Source organism: Hemicordylus capensis, chromosome 16, assembly GCF_027244095.1.
Source record: "Hemicordylus capensis ecotype Gifberg chromosome 16, rHemCap1.1.pri, whole genome shotgun sequence".
In the NCBI taxonomy this organism is placed as follows: domain Eukaryota; kingdom Metazoa; phylum Chordata; class Lepidosauria; order Squamata; family Cordylidae; genus Hemicordylus; species Hemicordylus capensis.
In genome coordinates, this window is record NC_069672.1 from 3,496,389 (window position 1) to 3,515,933 (window position 19,545).

The following is a 19,545-nucleotide window of genomic DNA, read 5'->3' on the forward strand; positions in this document are numbered from 1 at the left end:
CCATCCAATTCACAGAGTTGTCCCATGAGGTGGTCATCTCCTACCTAGTTGCTTGTGTGAAATCTGCTTCACTTGGAGCACAGATCTTCCTAGTTGAGTTTCTGCTATCCAGTCAAGGACCCATTCTCTGCCCGTGGCAGAATCAGACGCCTCCACCATATAAGGGTGTCCAGGTCTAGATCATGGTCAAACAGACCAAGCTATTCTTGGGGGGGAGCGGTCAAGGTCAAACCAAACAAGCTCTCCCATTGGGGTTGATTGGTGAAAGTCAGTTGGGGGTCAAGGGTTAGGGGTAGTCCCAAAGCTGCAGGAGGGCCAATGTCACACCACGCAGCCAAAAAACAGAGGCACAATCCACAACAGAAGGTCTTTGGGCTCAAATGTCTCTTTAAAAAGGAGTTTATTAAAAACTGTGTGGAGGTGAGGGAAGAGTAGGAAATCCGTTGTGTGCAGCCCAAGGGCTACCGTGAGTGGCCAGCACTAAAAGGGTGGGGAGAGGGGGCGTTTCACACACAAATCATCCAGGGGGAGCAGCTCCACTGCCAGTCTCATTCGCCCACACTTCCGCCCCAATCAGCCCCCCCCCCGGCAAGCCCACCCCACTCTCGCCAAAAGCAGAGGCCCGCCCCTCTTCTGGGGAGGGAACCGGCTCCTCCCACCTTGGGGGCACAGGGAGGGGGCTGACGTTTGTGCCAGGTGCTGAAGGGAAGAGGCTTAAGGCAGCTGAAGCTCCGATTCGGAAGCTCCGATCCGGCCGCTGGCTCCGAATCCAGGCTGACCAAGGAGGGGCCTCGGAGGGGGACCTGGGCTGCCCCCCCCCCCGCCCGCCCAAGTGGCCCGTTGCTGGCTGCACCCCCTTCGCCAAAGAGGAAGTGGGTGGGGGCAATACATCCGCGAGACCCGACCCGCCCTTTCCCTCGCCCTGGGCCCAGAGGACAGAAGACACAGGCCGGGCGGGGAAAGGGTGCCTCCCTTTCCCGTCGCTGCAAGCCGAGAGGCTACAATGGGTGGCTACAACCCCAGAAGGGCGGGGGGCAGAAGAGGTGGGGGGGGAGGAGAGCACTATGTGGCACCACAACCACGCACGCCTACACACAGAAATATTTAAGGCAACGGTCCCGTTTGGCTTTGAGGTTTCAAGTAGGTTTGTCCAGTCCTGGGGAGGTCAGGAGTCTTCGGGGGACAGGTGCCCCGGCTTCCAGTGTGTGAGGGGTGGAGATTCCCACCCCCCGCAGCCTGCACCCCCCCCCCAGCCTGCTCCACTGATGGGGTAGAAAAGGAAGCTAATGCTACGAATTATGTACAGCCCCCGCTCTCCTGGGTCCGCTGGACATCCAACCCAACCCTGTCTGTCTGTCTGTCTGTCTCTCTCCCCTCCCAGCGGCAGGGGCTTTTGTGCTCGGGGTAGGCTTCGAGAAGGGGGCAAGCCGTCCCGTCCCCCCCCCCCCGCAAAAAGACATCCATGCCAGGAGAGCACTGGGGCCCCCCCGTGGGTCTCTAGGAGTCCTTCAGCATGCAGATGCGAGCGTAGATTTTGAGGGCTGGGCCCAGCTTGATGTTCATGGCGCTCATGAGGTGGTCCTCCTTGAGAAGCAGCAGGGCCTGCCCGTCAATCTCCTGGGCACGGAATTCCTCCGCAATCTCCTGGCAGCCTGTGGGGGGGGGTGGAAAGACAGCCCCATCAGCCGGGGGAAGCCCCTCTTGCTTGCTCTTCTCATCCAAGCTACAACCCACCCACCCCACATGCCCGTGTCTTCTCGTACACTGCATGCAGATGTGGGGTTCAAAGGTTTCCAGAAAGGTTCTCCCCAAAGAGGCACACTTTCCGGAAAAGCTCTCCATGCTTTATTCTCACTTTATTAAAAGTGAGGAAAAACCCGGAAAGGTTTTCCGGAAAAGTGGAACATTTGTCCAAAAAGTTGCCCAATTTAAAAAAAAATAGCATTTTCCAGAAAGTTTCCCAAGGAGAGAGAAGGGGAGAGAACATTTCCCAGAAAAATTTCCATGAAAATAAAAGTCCCCCAGAAAAGGGGAGGGGGGGTCGGGGAGAGATTCTGGAAACGTTTTCTGAGGGGAAAAAAGAGTTTTTCCAGAAAAGGTTGTGTTTTTTTAAAAGCAATTTAAAAGTTTCTAGAAAAGTTCTTCATGCTTTATTTACATGAGGAAAACTTTCCCGTTTCTAAAAATCAATTGTTTCATAAAAGTATGTTAATAACCAACAGCAGATGCCATTTCAGTATACAAGCTAGGCAATTCCAAAGCTGTAATGAATGTTTTCCAGGCGATGATCCCTGGTGTGTGTGAATGAGTACACATGTTTTATTGATCGATAAACAGGAGAGAGTAACATGGGGGAATTGTTTGCTTTTCGTGAACTATATTAGTCAAACATCATTAACTATTTAGGGCATCAGAAACATGATTTTTTAAACGGCACATTTTATGCATAAGAAATAAAATGCATTTTATGCATAAGAGATAAGCCAGCTGCAAGTTTTCTGGAAGGTTTTTCAATTGAAGTTTCCCAGAAAACCCACATCGCTAGCCGCATGTGTCTGATACACAGCAAGGACCCTAATCAGAGCTGGTTTGGGGAAAGGAGCAGGGAGTGGATGTCACCCCAAAACCAAGCAGTTAGTGGCACGGGGCAGAGCCTGTCTTACTGCAGCAAGCATCAACTGTCCCCTTTGATAAGCAGGGCTAGCCTTGGTTTACATTTGGATGGGCGACTACATGCAAGCCCCGTCTGCTGCAAGGCAGGGCAGGGGTTCCTGAAACTTGGGTACGCAGATGGTGCTGCCATCACCCTCAGCCAGTGTGGCTGGGGACGATGGGCGTTGTAGTCCAACAGCATCTGGGGAGCCAGTTTGAGAACCCCTGCCCTAGGGGGTGGGGGCCGTAGCTCAGTGGCAGAGCATCGACTTTGCCTACAGAAGGGTCCCAGCTTCCATCCCTGGCTGCATCTCCAGGTAGGGCCAGGAGAGGCTCCTGCCTGGAACCCGGGAGAAAATGCTGCCAGTCAGTGTAGACGATATTGAACTTGCTGGACCACAAGTCTGACTCAGTAAAAGGCAGCTTCTGAGGTCCCGATGCAAGTCCCTCCAGAGGCCAGGGATCAGATGTGGACCCTTCTGTGTGCAAACAAGACGCTTTAACGCCACATCCTCCCCCCCCCCCCGCAATCTCACCCCACCGACTTACCCGGCAAGGACCGGATGAACTCGTAGACGTCTTCCACGTTCCACTTGGTGGGCTCGCTGGGCAGGAAGTGGTGCCCGATGCCCACCAGGTCCCGGACGCGCATGTCGGCCAGCTCCATGTCCCGGTCCACCGGGCGCCGGCGGGAGGCGGAGGAGCTGGCCGAGATCGGGGAGAGGGGCTCTTCGTAGCTGGAGTTGTCCGAGCAGCGGCTGGAATCCTCCTGAGCGTGGCCGAGCTGCAGGGAGCCAGCGACGGAGATGGGCCCCGATCCGGGGGGCAGCGACACTGGTGCCTGCAGAGACGGGAGACAGACTGAAGGCGTGCAGAAGGCTGGTCCGCTCCCGCCTGCAACCTTGGAGATGCCGCTGCCGGTCTGTGTAGACCATACTGAGCTAGACGGACCAAGGGCCTGACTCAGCAGTATAGGGCAGCTGCCTATCTCAGGGAGGAGACCCGGTCGGGTGGCAGCAAGCAGGACTTGTCCCCTTAGCTAAGCAGGGTCTGCCTTGGTTGGATATGAATAGGAGACTAGAAGTGGGAGCACTGGAAGAGATTTCCTCTCTTAGGGGATGGAGCCACTCTGGGAAGAGCAGAAGGTTCCAAGTTCCCTCCCTGGCAGCATCTCCAAGAGAGGGCTGAGAGAGATTCCTGCCTGCCACCTTGGAGAAGCCGCTGCCAGTCTCTGTTGACAATACTGAGCTAGACGGACCAAGGGTCTGACTCAGTATATGGCAGCTTCCTAGGTTCCTATGCCCCTACTGACTCTGCATGCAGAGGGTCCCAGGTTCATTCTTTGGCAGCATCTCCAGGTAGGCCTGGGAAAGACTTGAACCCTGCCTTCAACCCTGGAGTGCTGATGCTGCCAGCCAGTGTAGGCAGCACTGGCTAGATGGATCAAGGGTCTGACTCGGTATAAAGGCAGCTCTCTATGTTTAACCTAGGGAAGAGAAGACGAAGGGCAGATGGGATAGCGGTCTTCAAATATCCGAAGGGCGGCCCCACAGATGAAGGGGCAGGCTCGCTCCCTCTTGTTCCTGAGGGTAAGACTAGAACGCAGCTTCCTATGTTCCCCCTCTTGACTGGCAGCAGTTCTCGGGGTTCAGGTCAAGAGGGGATCTGGCCAGTCTCAACACCCAAGATCTTTCGAAGCCGAGGTTCCCAACCTACGGCCTCGGAATATCGCTGGACTACAACTCCCATCATCCACCATGAGTGCGGGTGATGGGAGTTGTAGTCCCAACACCAACACCCCGCATCTGGGGGCCCCAGACTGGGAACCCTTGCGTTTAATGTAAAACCCCAAAGACTGAACTTGCGACCTTTTCGCTTGATGATTAGGGATATTTATATACTGCTTTTCAACATAAAAGTTCCCAAAGCCGTTTACAGAGCAAAGTTAGAAGAAAATCCCCGTCTAAATGCAGGCATCAGCAACAGCCCCAGTGGAGGGATAATGTGTGAGGCTTAGATGGAGGCAGTTAGGAACACCAGAAGCTGGTGCCAGAACCCTTCATCTACCTTCCTTAGCACTGTTGTACTCTGACTGGCAGTAGCTTCTCCAAGGTTTCAGGCAGGAATTTCTCCCAGTCCTCCCTGAAGATGCTGCCGGGACAGAACCTGGGACCTTCGACATCCAAGTAGATGCTCGACCACGAAGCAATGGCCCCATCCCCCAAGGGAAATACCTTGCCACCCTCAGACATAGTCACCCATTCTAATGCAAACCAGGGCAGATCCTGCTTAGCAAATTTTTGAAATCAGGGGGGCGACTTAAAATTCAAAATCCTGTCCCTTTCAGGTAAATACAGGGTATAGCCTGCATTTAGTCTCTGTGTTGTTGTTGTTTTTGTTTGTTTAAGGGAGTCATCTTACATTCTGAGTCGTCTTCTATTTGGGTAAATGCTTTATTTGTCCTCAAATCCTTTACATAATATTTTAAAGGTAAACCATTTTTGGCCTTAAATCTATATAGCCTCCTCTGCCTGTTCAAGACCCCAGTGGTTTCCAGTTCACACAGGTGGGGAGCCGTGAACGGATTACTCAGAAAAAGCAGGTGGTCAGGTCCTCCTGGACTGTACCATTCAGGCTACCGGGATGGGGGTGGGGGGAGAACTGAAAACTTGAATATGTGCTCACAACCCCCTCTGAGCAAGTAGCCCTTCCCGGGTCTTACCTGTTTCTTGTTCTCTTTGCTGTGAGGCGGGAGGGCGCCCTTGCAGGTCCGACGCCGGCCGTGCGGAGGCGTGCTGGGCTTCGGAGGCTTGGTACGGTCGGGGTGGAAGAGCCCTACCCGCTTGGTACAGCCCACATTGTACCTGGGGGGGAGAGAATGGAGAGATGCTCCAGGTGCGCGCATGTACAAGTCTGATGCCAAGTGGGAGGGGAGAGAGAAGCATCAGAAAGCTTTCTCCCCAGCGGGAACGACACCCCGGGCCAGAATTCTGGAGCGGAGCGAGACGGGGGAGACGAAACGAGGTACCTCTTAGCACAGGCCATAGAACAGAAGCGTTTGGACCGCTTGAACTTGTACGCGAAGTCCAGGCGTCCGCAGAGTTCGCACTTCAGCTTCGGCGGGGACCCCTCGTCTTTGGATTCTGGGAGTGGGCAGGAGAGCAGAGTTCTGAATGAGGGGTGTCCCCGCTTCTCACCTGTTCCCCCCCAGCCCCAACACCCAGAAACCCCCAACTACAGGCGAAACTCGGAAAATTAGACAATCGTGCAAAAGTCCATTAATTTCAGTAATGCAAATTAGAAGGTGAAACTGATATATGAGACAGACGCATTACATGCAAAGTGAGATAAGTCAAGCCTTAATTTGTTATAGTTGTGATGATCATGGCGTACAGCTCATGAAAACCCCAAATCCACAATCCCAGAAAATTAGAATATTACATGGAACCAAGAAGACAAGGATTGAAGAATAGAACAATATCGGACCTCTGAAAAGTATACAGTGTACTGTGCTTGATTGGCCAGCAAACTCGCCTGACCTGACCCCATAGAGAATCTATGGGGCATTGCCGAGAGAAGGATGAGAGACATGAGACCAAACAATGCAGAATTGCTGAAGGCCGCTAATGAAGCATCCTGGTCTTCCATAACACCTCATCAGTGCCACAGGCTGATAGCATCCATGCCACGCCGCATTGAGGCAGTACTTGCTGCAAAAGGGGCCCAAACCAAGTACTGAATACATATGCATGCTTATACTTTTCAGAGGTCCGATATTGTTCTATTCTTAATTAATGGACTTTTGCACGATATTCTAATTTTCCGAGTTTCACCTGTATGTAGACTGGCAAAGCTCCACCATCACAGAATGAGTTGGAAGGGACCTCGGGAAGTCTTCTAGTCCACCCCCCCTGCTCAGTGCAGGAATCCTTGGCAGAGGCCACCCAGCTTCTGTTTGAAAACCTCCCCGTGAAGGAGAGCCCACCGCTGCATGAGGCAGGATGTTCCACTGTCTCGCGGCTCTTACACCTACGAAGCTTTTCCTGATGTCTAGCATCCTTCCCAACATCCAACCTCAGCCAATCTCAGCACTCCCTGCTGAAATGAGAGCCTCCCCATCTCCGGCAGCTTTTCAAAAACTCGAACTACGTATCGATCCCCCAAAGTTTTCTCACGAGAATGGTGGTTTTAAATGGCTTTCATCTTCTCATTGGTTTTATGTTGCAAACTGCCCAGAGACACAAGTCGTTGGCAGTGAACGGACACTATGTCAAGCCACCTAACGGCACAGCGGGGAAATGACTTGCCTAGCAAGCCAGAGGTGGCCGGTTCGAATCCCCACTGGTATGTTTCCTAGACAATAGGAGACACCTCTATCGGGCAGCAGCGATGTAGGAAGATGCTGAAAGGCATCATCTCATGCTGTGCGGGAGGAGGCCATGGTCAACCCCTCCTGGATTCTACCAAAGACAACCACAGGGCTCTCTGGGCGCCACGAGTCAACACCGACTCGACGACACACTTTACTTTACCCTTACAAACACCATAAAGCAAAATCAATCAATAAAAATAAATCTTCTCCCTGGCTCTAATCCTGCTCTCTCAGGAGCAGCAAAGGACAGCCCTTCAGATTTTTGGAGATGAATATCATATTGCATGCTGGAGCAATGGTATGGTCACATAGGCGAGCCAGCGTGGTGTAGTGGTTAGAGTGCTGGACTAGGACCGCGGAGACCCGAGTTCAAATCCCCGTTCCGCCATGAAACCCGCTGGGTGACTCTGGGCCAGCTGCTTCTCTCTTGGCCTAGCCTACCTCACAGGGTTGTTGTGAGGTTAAACATAACCATGTTCACCGCTCTGGGCTCCTTGGAGGAAGAGTGGGATAGAAAGGTTTAAAAATAAAAGAAAAATGTCCCCTTGGTCTCCTTCAGGCTAAACATATCCAGAGCCTTCAACTCGACCTCATCGGACTTGGGTTCCCAGACCTTCCAAACTCTGAGCCCTGTGCTTCCGGGAGTACCTCCTCAAAATTCTCTCCGTTGCATTTAAGAACGCTGCTGCCTTCCCCAGCGACACCAGCTCAAACACCCATCTGGCTTCCACTGCAAGCTCCCAAAAGATGGCGGTCTTGTCTCTTCCCAGAATCCGGCCTGCTTCCTCTGAACCTGGAAGCCCCATTAAGCCAGGAGTTCTCTTACCTGGGTTCCCACAGGAAGCGGCTGCCCACTGAGTCAGACCCTCGGTCCATCCGGCCCACGACTGTCTGCTCTGACTGGCAGCAGCTCTCAGATGGGATTTCCCCCAGCCCTCCCTGGAGACGCCGCCAGGGTCTGAAGCTACAGCCCTTCCCCGAGACCGAGAGCCCCCTGCTTGGCTCCTGCAGGACTGACGGCACAAAACGCCCCCACACTTACCTTGCAAATAAGGGTCCTCCATTTCTGAGTCGGTGGTGGTGGTGTTGTCCTGCTGTGGGGGTTTCCCGGCCAGGAGGCCCTGGGCATACTTCTTTTTAAGGCCCCCCACAAGCAGTGAAGAGCGTCCCACCTGGTGGGAGGACAGAGAAGGGCGAGGTGGTATCTTTAACGAAAGTAACGAACGGCAAGTCAGGACCGCGACCCCCACGTCTCATCTCCCCCCCCCCGCCCCGGACATACACACAAGCAGGGATTCTCCACCTTGGGTCCTCAGTTGCTGCTGGACTACAACTCCCATCATCCCAGGCCGCTGCGACGGGGGTGATGGGAGCCGGAGTCCAGCAACCGGAGACTCCTGCCCTACAGGGTGATGGGAGAGAACCCTGGAGGGTTAGGAACGTAGGAAGCTGCCTTCTACCAAGTCAGACCCTCGGTCCACCTAGCTCAGTATTGTCTACACTGACTGGCAGCGGCAAAGTTACAAGAAGATGGTTCCCTGTCCCAAAGGAGGCCCGCAGTCTAAGGACAGATATCAGCAATAGGCAGGTAGGAACAACCCCACCCCCAGCAATGCCAAATGGACGACAGGAGAGCTGGCCTTGCGGTAGTAGGCATGAATTGTCCCCTTTGCTAAGCAGGTGCACCCTGGTTTGCATTTGAATGGGAGACCAATTCTAAGTGGCAGGACCGTTTATGCAGAATTTGGTACCCGTCGGTAATTGTGAAGTACGACTTTATTTTGCACAAACCAATCCAGAAACACTTTAAAATATAAAATAAATAAATATAGCAGAGATGGTCGGGTTTACTCAGCGCATCGGAGCAATGACTTGACTAGCAAGCTGGTTCGAATCCCCGCTGGTATGTTCCCCAGACTGCGGGAAACACCTCTATTGGGCAGCAGCGATATAGGAAGATGCGGAAAGGCATCATCTCAGACCGCACGGGAGGAGGCCATGGGAAACCCTTCCAGTATCCTACCAAGAAAACTACAGGGTTCTGTGGTCACCACGAGTCGACACCGACTCGACGGCACACTTTACTTTCTCGGCTGAACTGGCGGCTATCGGGAGTAATTGGTAAATAAATAAATGTCTCGGGGTGGGAGTTAAGGATGATTGTGAGCCATTCGCAACCATTCTGGGCGGAGAGCTTGTCTTGTGGAAGCAAGCATGAATGGTCCCCTTTGCTAAGCAGGGTCTGCCCTGGTTTGCATTTGAATGGGAGGCAACATGCGAGCACGGCAAAATATTCCCTTGAGGGGACGGGGCCCTCGCTGGCATCTCCAGATCGGGCTGAGAGAGACTCCTGCCTGCAACCTTGGGAGAAGCCGCTGCCAGCCTGGGTAGACAATCCTGAGCTAGACGGACCAAGGGTCTGACTCAGTATACGGCAGCTTCCGACACACGAGCGAAAGGAGAGGAGGTGTGTTGCTCACCCGCCTCCCCCTGCCCACCCCGCCCTGGGTCCCCCACGGCGCAGTGCCTACCGGGAACGGCTCGGCCCCTTCCTGGATCACAAAGCCCTCGATGACGTGGGTCAGGATCTGCGGCTTGACAATGGCTTGGGGCGGCTTGTTCTCACCGTTCTGCGGGGCAGCGCCGGCGACGGTAGAGGCAGGGTTCCCGTTGCCAGATGTCATGCCGGGGCTGCTGGTCTCTGGCGGGGTGCGAACGCGGTCCCGGCCGGCCTCTGCGGGGAAGGAGGCGGACGGGGGGGGGGAGGAAAAGAAACAACAACAACAATGGGATGTGTGGCAGGAAAGACAAAGGCACAGAGGCGCCGAGGAGGGTGGACCGGCCCTTCTCTCCCCCGCCCCGCATTACCATACAGCTGACTGCTCCCCGCTCGGGAATGAGCCCTCCGCCGCCCAGGCGGGTGGGAGGGCCCCCGAGCAGGGACGGCAGCGGCACACAGGGGCGATTGTACAAGGGGCCTGTCGGGCAGCTGGGGAGTCTGGCACCCCACGGCCAGATTTCACGGGGGTACAAGGAGTCCGGCAAGGAGGGGGCCTCTAACTCCTCCCGTCGGTGTGTGGGAGTTTTGGCCTCCGTATCGGTGCCTCCATATCGGTGCCTCCGTATCGGTGCCTCCGTATCGAGGCAGGGTGTGCGCACATGCATTCAGAGCGGGGCCTCCCCGATTCATCCCGAGCGGGGGTCTAAAACTAACTGAGTGGATATTTTTTTAAAAAATGGGTGCACATGCGCAAACCTCGGAGGGAATGGCGCAAACGTCGGCTCCAGGCATCCCTGGAAACGGAGGCCCCTCGTGTGCCTCAGAGGCCCCCTCCGGTCTAAACACGGTCCCCTCCGGAAACACGCCCCTTATGTCAGTCAGCTTCTTGGGAGCAAATAAAGACAGCACGTCTCGGGCACTCTGCGTCTCCGACTCCGAGCGGGTCCCGGTCAATATTTTATTTTTTAAAATAAATAAAAATAAATTTTTAAAAAGAATCACACCGGACGTCAACATAAGGAACAGCCCTGCTGGATCAGGCCCAAGGATCAATTCGCGAATTTGTCTAATCCCCTTTTAAAGCCATCCAGGCTGGTGGCCATCACCACATCCTGTGGCAGAGAATTCCATAGGTTAATTATGTTCTGTGCGGGAAAGAGCTTCCTTTTGTTGGTCTTAAACCTCCTGGCCTTATTGTGAGAGAGGGAGAACAATGTTCTCTCTCTGCACTCCCATGCATCCTTCCTGGACCATGCAGGAGGGAGCTACTCTAACATCCTACTCTCCACGGCAGCCAGCCAAATGTCCCAGGAAGCCCACAATTCGGACATGAAGGTACCGTCTACCTCTAAAGCAGCTAGCGCTCAGGAGGTAGACTGCACCTGAATGTGGAGGTCCCATACAGCCATCACAGCTAAACAGCCACGGACAGGCCTCTGTCAACAACAACAACTTATATACTGCTTTTCAACAAATGTTTCCAAAGCCGTTTACACGGAGCAATAATAAATAAAATGAGATGGCTCTGTCCGTCAGAAAACTGTGTGGCCTCCTTCAAAAGTTGCCAGGAGTCAGAGGCCATCACATCTTGTGGCAGGATGTTCCGCAAACTACAATTATGCACTGCATGAAGGAAGGCGTCCTTCTGGCCATCTCAGATCCAAGGCCAGACAGTTTTAATTGGGGTCATGGGGGAGAGAAATCTCTCTTCCCACTTTGCCCCCATCGGGCACAATTTTAGAAATCTCTAGGATGCCTCCGTCAGTTGTCTAAGCATTGGGGTTGCCAACCTTGGAGCTCTGGGCCTCAGCAGAGGGGAGCGTTTCGGGCAGGCCTGCACAACCGTGGCCCTCCTACAATTCCCACAAACGCCACTGGCCACTGTGGCAGAGGATAATGGGAGTTGTAGTCCATATACAGCTGGAAGGCAGCCGTGATAAATCATTACTATCTGTTGCACCTGCCTACACAGCCAGGATTTTACCAACGTCTCCTAGATGGAACATGACGTCTGGATGTATGGAAAAAATTCTCATCACATGAGCAGAGGCTATAGATGACTGGGTCCTACAACTGCCCATGCGGACCCATGATTTCTCAAACGTTTGCCCATTAGCGTCACACCTTGAGCCAGTGTGGTGTAGTGGTTAGAGAGCTGGACTAGGCCCGGGGAGACCCGAGTTCAAATCCCCGCTCAGCCACGAAACTCACAGGGTGACTCTGGGCCAGTCCCTTCTGTCTCAGCCTAACCTACTTCACAGGGTTGTTGCGAGGATAAATGGACCCATGTACACATCTCTGGGCTCCTTGGAGGAACAGCAGGCTAGCAATGCAAAAATGAAACAAACGTGCACATTTGATGCACCAAGAGAAAGATCTGGAACGGCTTAGGAAAGGGGGCCACTGATGGATATGCTGCCCTAAGGTTTGCAAACCGTATTCCTGAAAAATAGTTCCTGTTTCTCAATGTAGCAACAATGGATTTCTCAAAAGCCTGCAGGCTCAACACAGATTTCTCCCACAATGCACCACTGCCAGCATATTCGGGGTTTCTACAGGGCAAAGATGAGGACCCCACAGACGTGGCTAACGCCCACCCCAACCCCACCAGGGAGAGTATGCCCAAGAACATAGGGAGAGCTGGTCTGGTGGTAGCAAGCATGACTTGTCCCCTTAGCTAAGCAGGGTCCGCCCTGGTTACATATGAAAGGGAGACTAGAAGTGTGAGCACTGGAAGAGATTCCCCTCTTAGGGGATGGAGAAGAACATCTAGGGAAGAGCATCTAGGTTCCAAGTTCCCTCCCTGGCAGCATCTCCAAGAGAGGGCTGAGAGAGATTCCTGCCTGCAACCTTGGAGAAGCTGCTGCCAGTCTGGGAAGACAATGCTGAGCTAGATGGACCAAGGGTCTGACGCCGTATATGGCAGCTTCCTATGTTCCTATGTAACATAACCCCAAATCTCCCATAACCAACAGAAGCTCCTTCCTGGGGAGACAAGTCAACATGGAAATGGTATACAGTCTGAGAAAGCATCAGAGACAGAGCCCTGGGGATGAGGAGGGTGGGCGGGGGCCTCTTGCCGCCCCAGTCAGCGTAATACCGCCACTTCCAGTATTTCGCTGGCAAGAGGGAATACAGCCGCCCTGCACGCTCAAAGGGGCAGGTAAGAGCACCCTCCGCACACCTTAAAGGTGCCCCCGAACTGGTTCGAACGTGGGGGTTCCAAACCTGTTCACATTCTAGGAATAGAAGGCCAACGGGTTCGTGCACGTCCCTAATGGGGATCTCTGGGGTAGGACTAGCTACCCACTGGCTACCCCGAGGTTCTAAAACATCACATCGTCAACTCTGTATGCGTACGGGAACCTCTTAGTAAAGAAGAGTCAAAGGCCTAGCTCTCATGGTGTCATTCCCGAGGCCCTCATGAGGTCTCATTCCCCTCGTGGCGTCTTTCAAGTGTCTAGTCCTCATGGGGCACAAAGAAAAAAAAACTTTTCAACCAACTCTGAGGGCCCCAGAACATTTGGGCAGCCATTCTGGTTAAGAAAGCTTTCCTTCTCTCTCCACCAGTATTCTACAGCGTCCATTTCCCTCTTCTACCTCTCTTCTTTGTGACTATGTCAAGCATTTTCAAGCTTGGCCCCTGCAGATTATGCTGGACTACAACTCCCATCATCCCCTCTCATAAAGCAGGGGGGTGATGGGAGTTGCAGTCTAGGGGTTCTGAAGCCCCCAGATGATGTTGCACTACAACTTCCATCATCCTCTCCCCTGCCACAATGGTTTCTGACCAGCGTGGCAGGGGATGATGGGAGTTGTAGTCCAACACCATCTGGGGACCCGAGCTTGAGAACCCCTGGACTATGTTGAAACTCTCATGAGGGCAGAAAATAGCACAGGAGCAGCCAAATCCACCTTCCTAAGAAGGCCGCTTTTTGTTTAAAAATGCAAAGCCAAGATTACCGCCATTATGGCAGAAGAGCTTATTTCCCCAAGCGTGATTATGCTCTAACAAAAGCTTGTTATTTTGCATATATTTAGCAAAGCAGGAAGCACCACAGAACAAAATGCACCTCGTTCTGCATTATTTAGACAAGCTGCAGAATTCTGTGCCTCTTGGCACACAACACCGAGCGTGAAGAAATCCGGACTTCCGAGTACCGGAGACAGCCAAACTTGTTCCCGCAGAACGACAGAACAGAGCCAAAATTAGTAGTGGTAGTACTGAGTTGATCTAGATACCACCCTTCCAAAAATGGCTCAGGGCAGTTTACATCAAAATAAAAACAAAACAACTAAAACCAAAACTATAAAAACAGCAAAAAAAAAAGATCGGTGTGGATGAATCGATGCAGAATGCAAAGTGCATTGTGCTTCTGTGCCTCGAGAGAGATGGAGAGACCCCCTCAGCCCCATAATTGACAATTCCATCTTCTCCAGCCTGCATCTGAAATCCCTTTCTCAGCCCCAACATTAAATATTAATACCGCGAAGGAGGACTGCGCACACACAGCACACCAAGGCGTCAAAGCAGGGCATGCTGGGAACCAGGGCGCCAAGGAAAACCAGGACAGGCGCAGAAATAACCGCACGCCTGGGACTCTCTCATGTTGATCATGTTAACCCCTGCTAACTGGGCAAAGAGGTCCCTTTTTAACCTGGTGATTCTCTTTATTTATTCTCTTTATTTAGCAGGGGGAGAGCAACTGGCCCTACCCGTCCCCAGCACAACATCCCTCCAGCGGCTGTTGCTGGTGTCTATCTTGTGATTCTTTTTAAGATTGTGAGCGCTTTTGGGACAGGGAGCCATCTTATTTATTTGTTATTTCTCTATGTAATTTGTTGAAAAGTGGTATATAAATATTTGTTGTTGATGAGCAAGCCACACACGGATCTCTTTGTATAGCAACCGAGGAATCGAACTGGGAAGGCTTCTAATAAAATAAAAATAATACAAATGCAACTTTGTGTGTTAGCTGCTCCGGGCAGCTCACAACACCACAACAGTAAAGTCATGCGATTAAAACACACAACAAAAAACAGGTTACACTTTAGAATAGAAAATACAGTATCAAAAATGTAAGAACTTTTTCTTAAAATCCAGTTTAAAGAGCCTGAGTGGTCTTCACCTGGTGCCCCAAAGAACAAAGCGAAGTTGTCAAGCAAGCCTCATAGGAAGCTGCCATATACTGAGTCAGACCCTTGGTCCACCTAGCTCAGAATTGCCCACAGACTGGCATCTCCAAAGTTGCAGACAGGAATCTCTCTCAGCCCTATTTTGGAGATGCAGCCAGGGAGAGAACTTGGAACCTTCTGCTCTTCCCAGAGTGGCCCATCCCCTGAGGGGAAGATCTTCCAGTGCTCACATGTAGTCTCCCATCCAAATGCAAACCAGGGTGGAACCTGCTTAGCTAAGGGGACAATTCATGCTTGCTACCACAAGACAGAAGATCTATGGAGGCTACTCCACAGATGGGGTGCCACCACCAAAAGGGCCCTCTCCCTAGTAGCGACCCGCCTCACCTCATCTGGCAGGGCTACTCAGAGCAAGGCCTCCAAGGATCTTAAGGTCCAAGTTGGGACATTTGCGGTAAGGCGCTCTCTCCGATTGATCCCAAGCCGTTTAGGGCTTTAAAAGTTAGAACCTGCACTTTGAACTGGGCCCGGAAATGGCCCAACGGTTCTGTTTGGGGTCGTGAATGCAATTCCCAGGCTGGTGAGATTATGTCCTGACCGTGGAGGCATTTTTGCTTTCCCAATGAATTCCATCTGGGAGTCTTGCCTATAGCACAAGGGTCTGGGCACATATGCTCTCTCTTGCTGCACTGTGGACTGCATGGATTCGGTGTGGTGTGCATGCACAAAGTGCCCGCACAAATCCCCTTCTAGCAGGCAGGCGGGCGGGCAAGAACCCAATGGTTGCTTCCAGCCCTGTGAGGATTCTCCATGGCTTGGCTCACTGCCTCGAGCCACCTGGATTCATAAGAACATAGGAAGCTGCTCTATACCAAGTGTATTGCAGTATGTATTGTCAGCACTGGCTGGCAGCAGCTCTCCAAAGCTGCTGGCAGGAGTCTCTCCCAGCCCTACCCAGAGATGCGGCCAAGGGTCCAACCTGGGAGCTTCTGCGTGCAAGGCAGATACTCTACCACTGAGCTATGACCCCATCCCCCTATAGGATTTAGAATTAGCATCCTATGAGGGTTTGGGGGGGAAGGTTAAAAACATTTTTTTTAAATGCCCGCTTGTTTTGGGGATCGGGCGGTAGAGAGCACCCATCATGCCCTGACACCCAACCCACTTTGGTGAACCCAGAAACTACCAATGGGGGACAATGGGGTGCTTTGTGTTTCCCCATTGTTCCCTATGGCCGAAACACTCGGAACGTATCGGGTTTGTTCCGCCGGAACTGCCGGCTCGGCTGCTGTTTCGACGGATCGTTTCGTTTTCGAGCTCGAAACACAACCTCCGTTTCGGGCGCCTCCCTAGCAGTTGGGCTACATTTCTGTCATGAGTGCAACGCATGTGTTCGGTTCAGAGGTGTGGCAGAAACACACACACACACACACACACGCACCGGAGGAAGCCGACCGGAAGAGTCAGGGGCAGAGCGGTGACTCACGCAGAGACCCAGCAGGGGGATACTCTGGATCCCTAGAGATTTTCTTAAAAGAAAATATTTCGTAAGGCACAGCCTGGGAATTACTGCTTCTTTTCAAGACCTTTGAAGGATTCCTTACTCAGGGCGGGGCGGATGGGGAAAAGTACAGAATAAGCAAACTTTTCATACAGATGGGCTGCTAACCTGGATCGTCAGGGCAATGCCTGGCCTGACCGCTGATTATCGGATGGTAGTCAAATATTGCCACATACTCCCGAGAAGCCAAATATGCCTCTGTGTCAAGGGCGCCCTAACTATTAACAGTTCATAGGGTCAGCAAGGACAAGAACAGGTCTCGGTCCCTGAGCCCTGCACATACAGCTGAAGCACTAGCTTCTGGCCTGTTTTACCCAAGTATCTTTAAAAAGATGGACTACACCCAACTGCAGCGGTGGATGATAGGAGTTGTAGTTTGACACCATCTGGGGACCCAAAGTGCTGCTGGGCACGTTTATAGATGTTTCCCAACATCTCTCTCTCTCTCTCACACACACACACCAACCACACACACTTCCTATTGTGAAACACAAGGATCAAGCCTGTTGAAGATTACAAGATTAATGCAAACAACAATAAAAACTTGACCAGGTGATCTATATGCAACTGACCAGGGTTTTTGGGGGGGCTGGTCAAATACCTTGACGCCCCTGACCCTAGACCAGGCCGACCTGCAGGCAGAAAAACCTGGTCATCATTTTTTTCAAACAATTCTGGACATGTTCTTTGGCCGCTCCCAGGTGCCCGAGAGGCTGGTTTTGTGGCAGCAAGCACCAATGGTCCTCTTTGCTAAGCAGGCTCCACCCTGGTCTGCATTTGAATGGGAGGCTACATGTGTGAGCACGGTAAGCAATTCCCCGGAAGGGATGGGGCCGTGACTCAGTGGAAGAGCATCTTGTGTGCTTGCAGGCAGAAGATTCCAAGTTCCCTCCCTGGCAGCATCTCCAAGACAGGGCTGAGAGAGACGCCTGCCTGCAACCTTGGAGAAGCCGCTGCCAGTCTGTGTAGACAATCCTGAGTTAGATGGACCAAGGGTCTGACTCAGTAGAAGGCAGCTTTCTTCGTTCCACAGCTGTCCTGGAGATGCAGCTATGGATCATCATCGGACTGCAACACTAGCAGACACATCCATGACAGAATCAGATAAGAGAAGCCGCTTCTAAGATCCTTTGCCACAGGGGTTCTTAACTCGCCCCCCCCAGACCACCCCAACCTGCCCCACAGACCCCAGGGCAAGAACCCCTGCTTTGCAGCATCACAGAGAGGGCAGGGGTGCAATTATCCAATCCCCCCGTGCACCCTTTGGGGACGGCCCAGATGAAAAATACATTCCTTCTCTTTCTTTTCACCGTTTCCCTAGAAATACATCTCACGCCAGCTGGTTTCCAGCACGATGCAACAAGAAGAAGAAGGAAAAAACACACTCAAATGAAGCAGACACGCTGCTAAGAGCGATTTCTGCTCAAAAAAACCCCTGCATCGCTGATCGCTGTCTTTGGCTATCGGGTCTAGCCTTCTTTTGCAAGGCCTGCCTTGTGGGCAGAGACCAAAGGTCTACCTAGACTAGCATTCTGTTCCATGCATGTTCTGTGTGTCCAAAGGAACGCCCCCTCTCCCGCCACCGGCCCCCCCAAGGCCTGGGATTCAGTTACACTGCTCCTGAAGATGGAGGTTCCATTTACCTACTGACCCCTCGGTTCACCGAGTGCAATACAGAGCCAGCGTGGTGCCGTGGTTAGAGTGTGGGACTAGGACCGGGGAGACCCAAGTTCAAATCCCCATTCAGCCATGATACTAGCTGGGTGACTCTGAGAAGGGACTAGTCCCTTCTCTCTCAGGTTGCTGTGAAAGAGAAACTTAAGTATGTAGTACACCGCTCTGGGCTCCTTGGAGGGAGAGCGGGATATAAATGTAGTAGTAATAAAATAATAATAATAATAATAATAATAATAATAATAATAATAATACTGTCTACTCTGACTGGCAGTGACTCTCCAAGGTTTCAGGCAGGAGTCTTTCCCAGCCCTACTCGGAGATGCTGCCAGGGACTGAACCATCTGCAAAACAGATACTCCAACCCTGAGCTGTGGCCCTTCAAGAAGAAGAAGAAAGTTTCCTCCATCGCTTTTCTCCACACTGTGCATGATTTTAAAGCAGGGAGAGGCCTTGGAAACCCCAAGGACATGGGCCTTCTAGCCTAAATGCTCTGGGGATCCTTTCTTTGGAGCATTCGAAATGCCAGCCTGCATAATAAGGGTCAGAGAGACGGCGGAGGGAGGGAGGGAGGAATGCACCCACGCCTCCCGTAAGCAGCCTTGAGCCCAGCAAGCAAAGCAAAAATAGCGCTTTACTTCCCCCCAGTTGTGCACGGCGAAAACAGCCAATCAAATGCTTTATTACAGTCACGGAGACAGACCCGTGCAAGAAAAATACACACAGACACAGAAGCCCAACAGGGTAAACCGTAAAAAAATTGCAATATAATTGATGGATTAAGTGCCGTCAAGTCGGTGCCGACTCTTAGCGGCCACATAGATAGATTCTCTCCAGGATGATCGGTCTTCCGCTTGGCCTTCAGATTAGCAAGTGAAACCTCAAAGCAGCGCAGCTAGATTGAATTCAGAGTGAGCTCCGGGCGAATCTTGCTGGCTGCCAAAGAAAACTTCGCCACGTGATAGGGTATTAAATCAGTCTGGCCCGCTAGAAGATAATCAAGGTAAAAAAACGTCCGTACGACCTGGACGGCAACGTATAAAAAGAAATTCTATATTTGTGCCGTAGATCCGGGGTTCCCTCTGCATGTGCGCACGCCCACACATTTTTTTATGTCCGGCTCCGTTCATTTTAGATCCCACTCAGGTTGAATCAGGAAGGCCCCACTCCAAATGCAGGTGTGCACACACTGCCTTGATACTGGGCGGCCAGAACAAAACTCATTCTGCGCACAGATGAAAAAAAATAATAATCAGAGGGGACATTGTACGGATCTCAGTAAAACTGACCCCCAAGGGAGCCGTGGCTCCGAGAGATCCCCAAATACGGTGGCAGAAACGTTCTTTATAGGGGATTTTTTTTAAAAAAAAAAAATTTAAGATCTCGCTTCCGGAACTGCCGTTTGGAAAACAGTGCCATGTGCCAGCGTCGAAGCTCTGTGGTATCCTGGCAGTTCAGATCTCTCGCAGGGCGAAAACAGCCAAACAGGACGCAGGAGGCAGCCGAGGGGCAGGCAGGGAAGCAGCAGCTGCCAGGAGGAGAAGGCGGCCCCAAATCCCATCCCGCGGGGACCCAGAGCGCCAAAGAGGCTCTCTGCTCTTCGCACATGCTCCTGGGTGCCTTCCAGCCGGCTGGCCGTTGCGTCAGCTC

The 19,545-nt window shown here is 52.4% G+C and overlaps 1 protein-coding gene across 3 annotated transcripts in view; it reads right to left on the reverse strand.

Moving 5' to 3' along the window:
* Positions 1-381: 381 nt before the first annotated feature.
* The window catches only part of PHC2 (polyhomeotic homolog 2), a 91,338-nt gene continuing 72,174 nt past the window's right edge, over positions 382-19,545 (reverse strand). For 2 of the 3 annotated variants that reach the window (XM_053281511.1, XM_053281510.1), the window contains exons 10-15: positions 9,556-9,758; positions 8,067-8,229; positions 5,677-5,795; positions 5,375-5,512; positions 3,202-3,493; positions 382-1,652 (exon numbers count right to left, since the gene is read on the reverse strand). In XM_053281511.1, coding sequence (XP_053137486.1) covers positions 1,498-1,652; positions 3,202-3,493; positions 5,375-5,512; positions 5,677-5,795; positions 8,067-8,229; positions 9,556-9,758 — 1,070 coding nt within the window. In that variant the 3' untranslated portion in view covers positions 382-1,497. The remainder of the gene's footprint in view (positions 1,653-3,201; positions 3,494-5,374; positions 5,513-5,676; positions 5,796-8,066; positions 8,230-9,555; positions 9,759-19,545) is intronic. The other variant, XM_053281512.1, reaches the window with a different exon arrangement.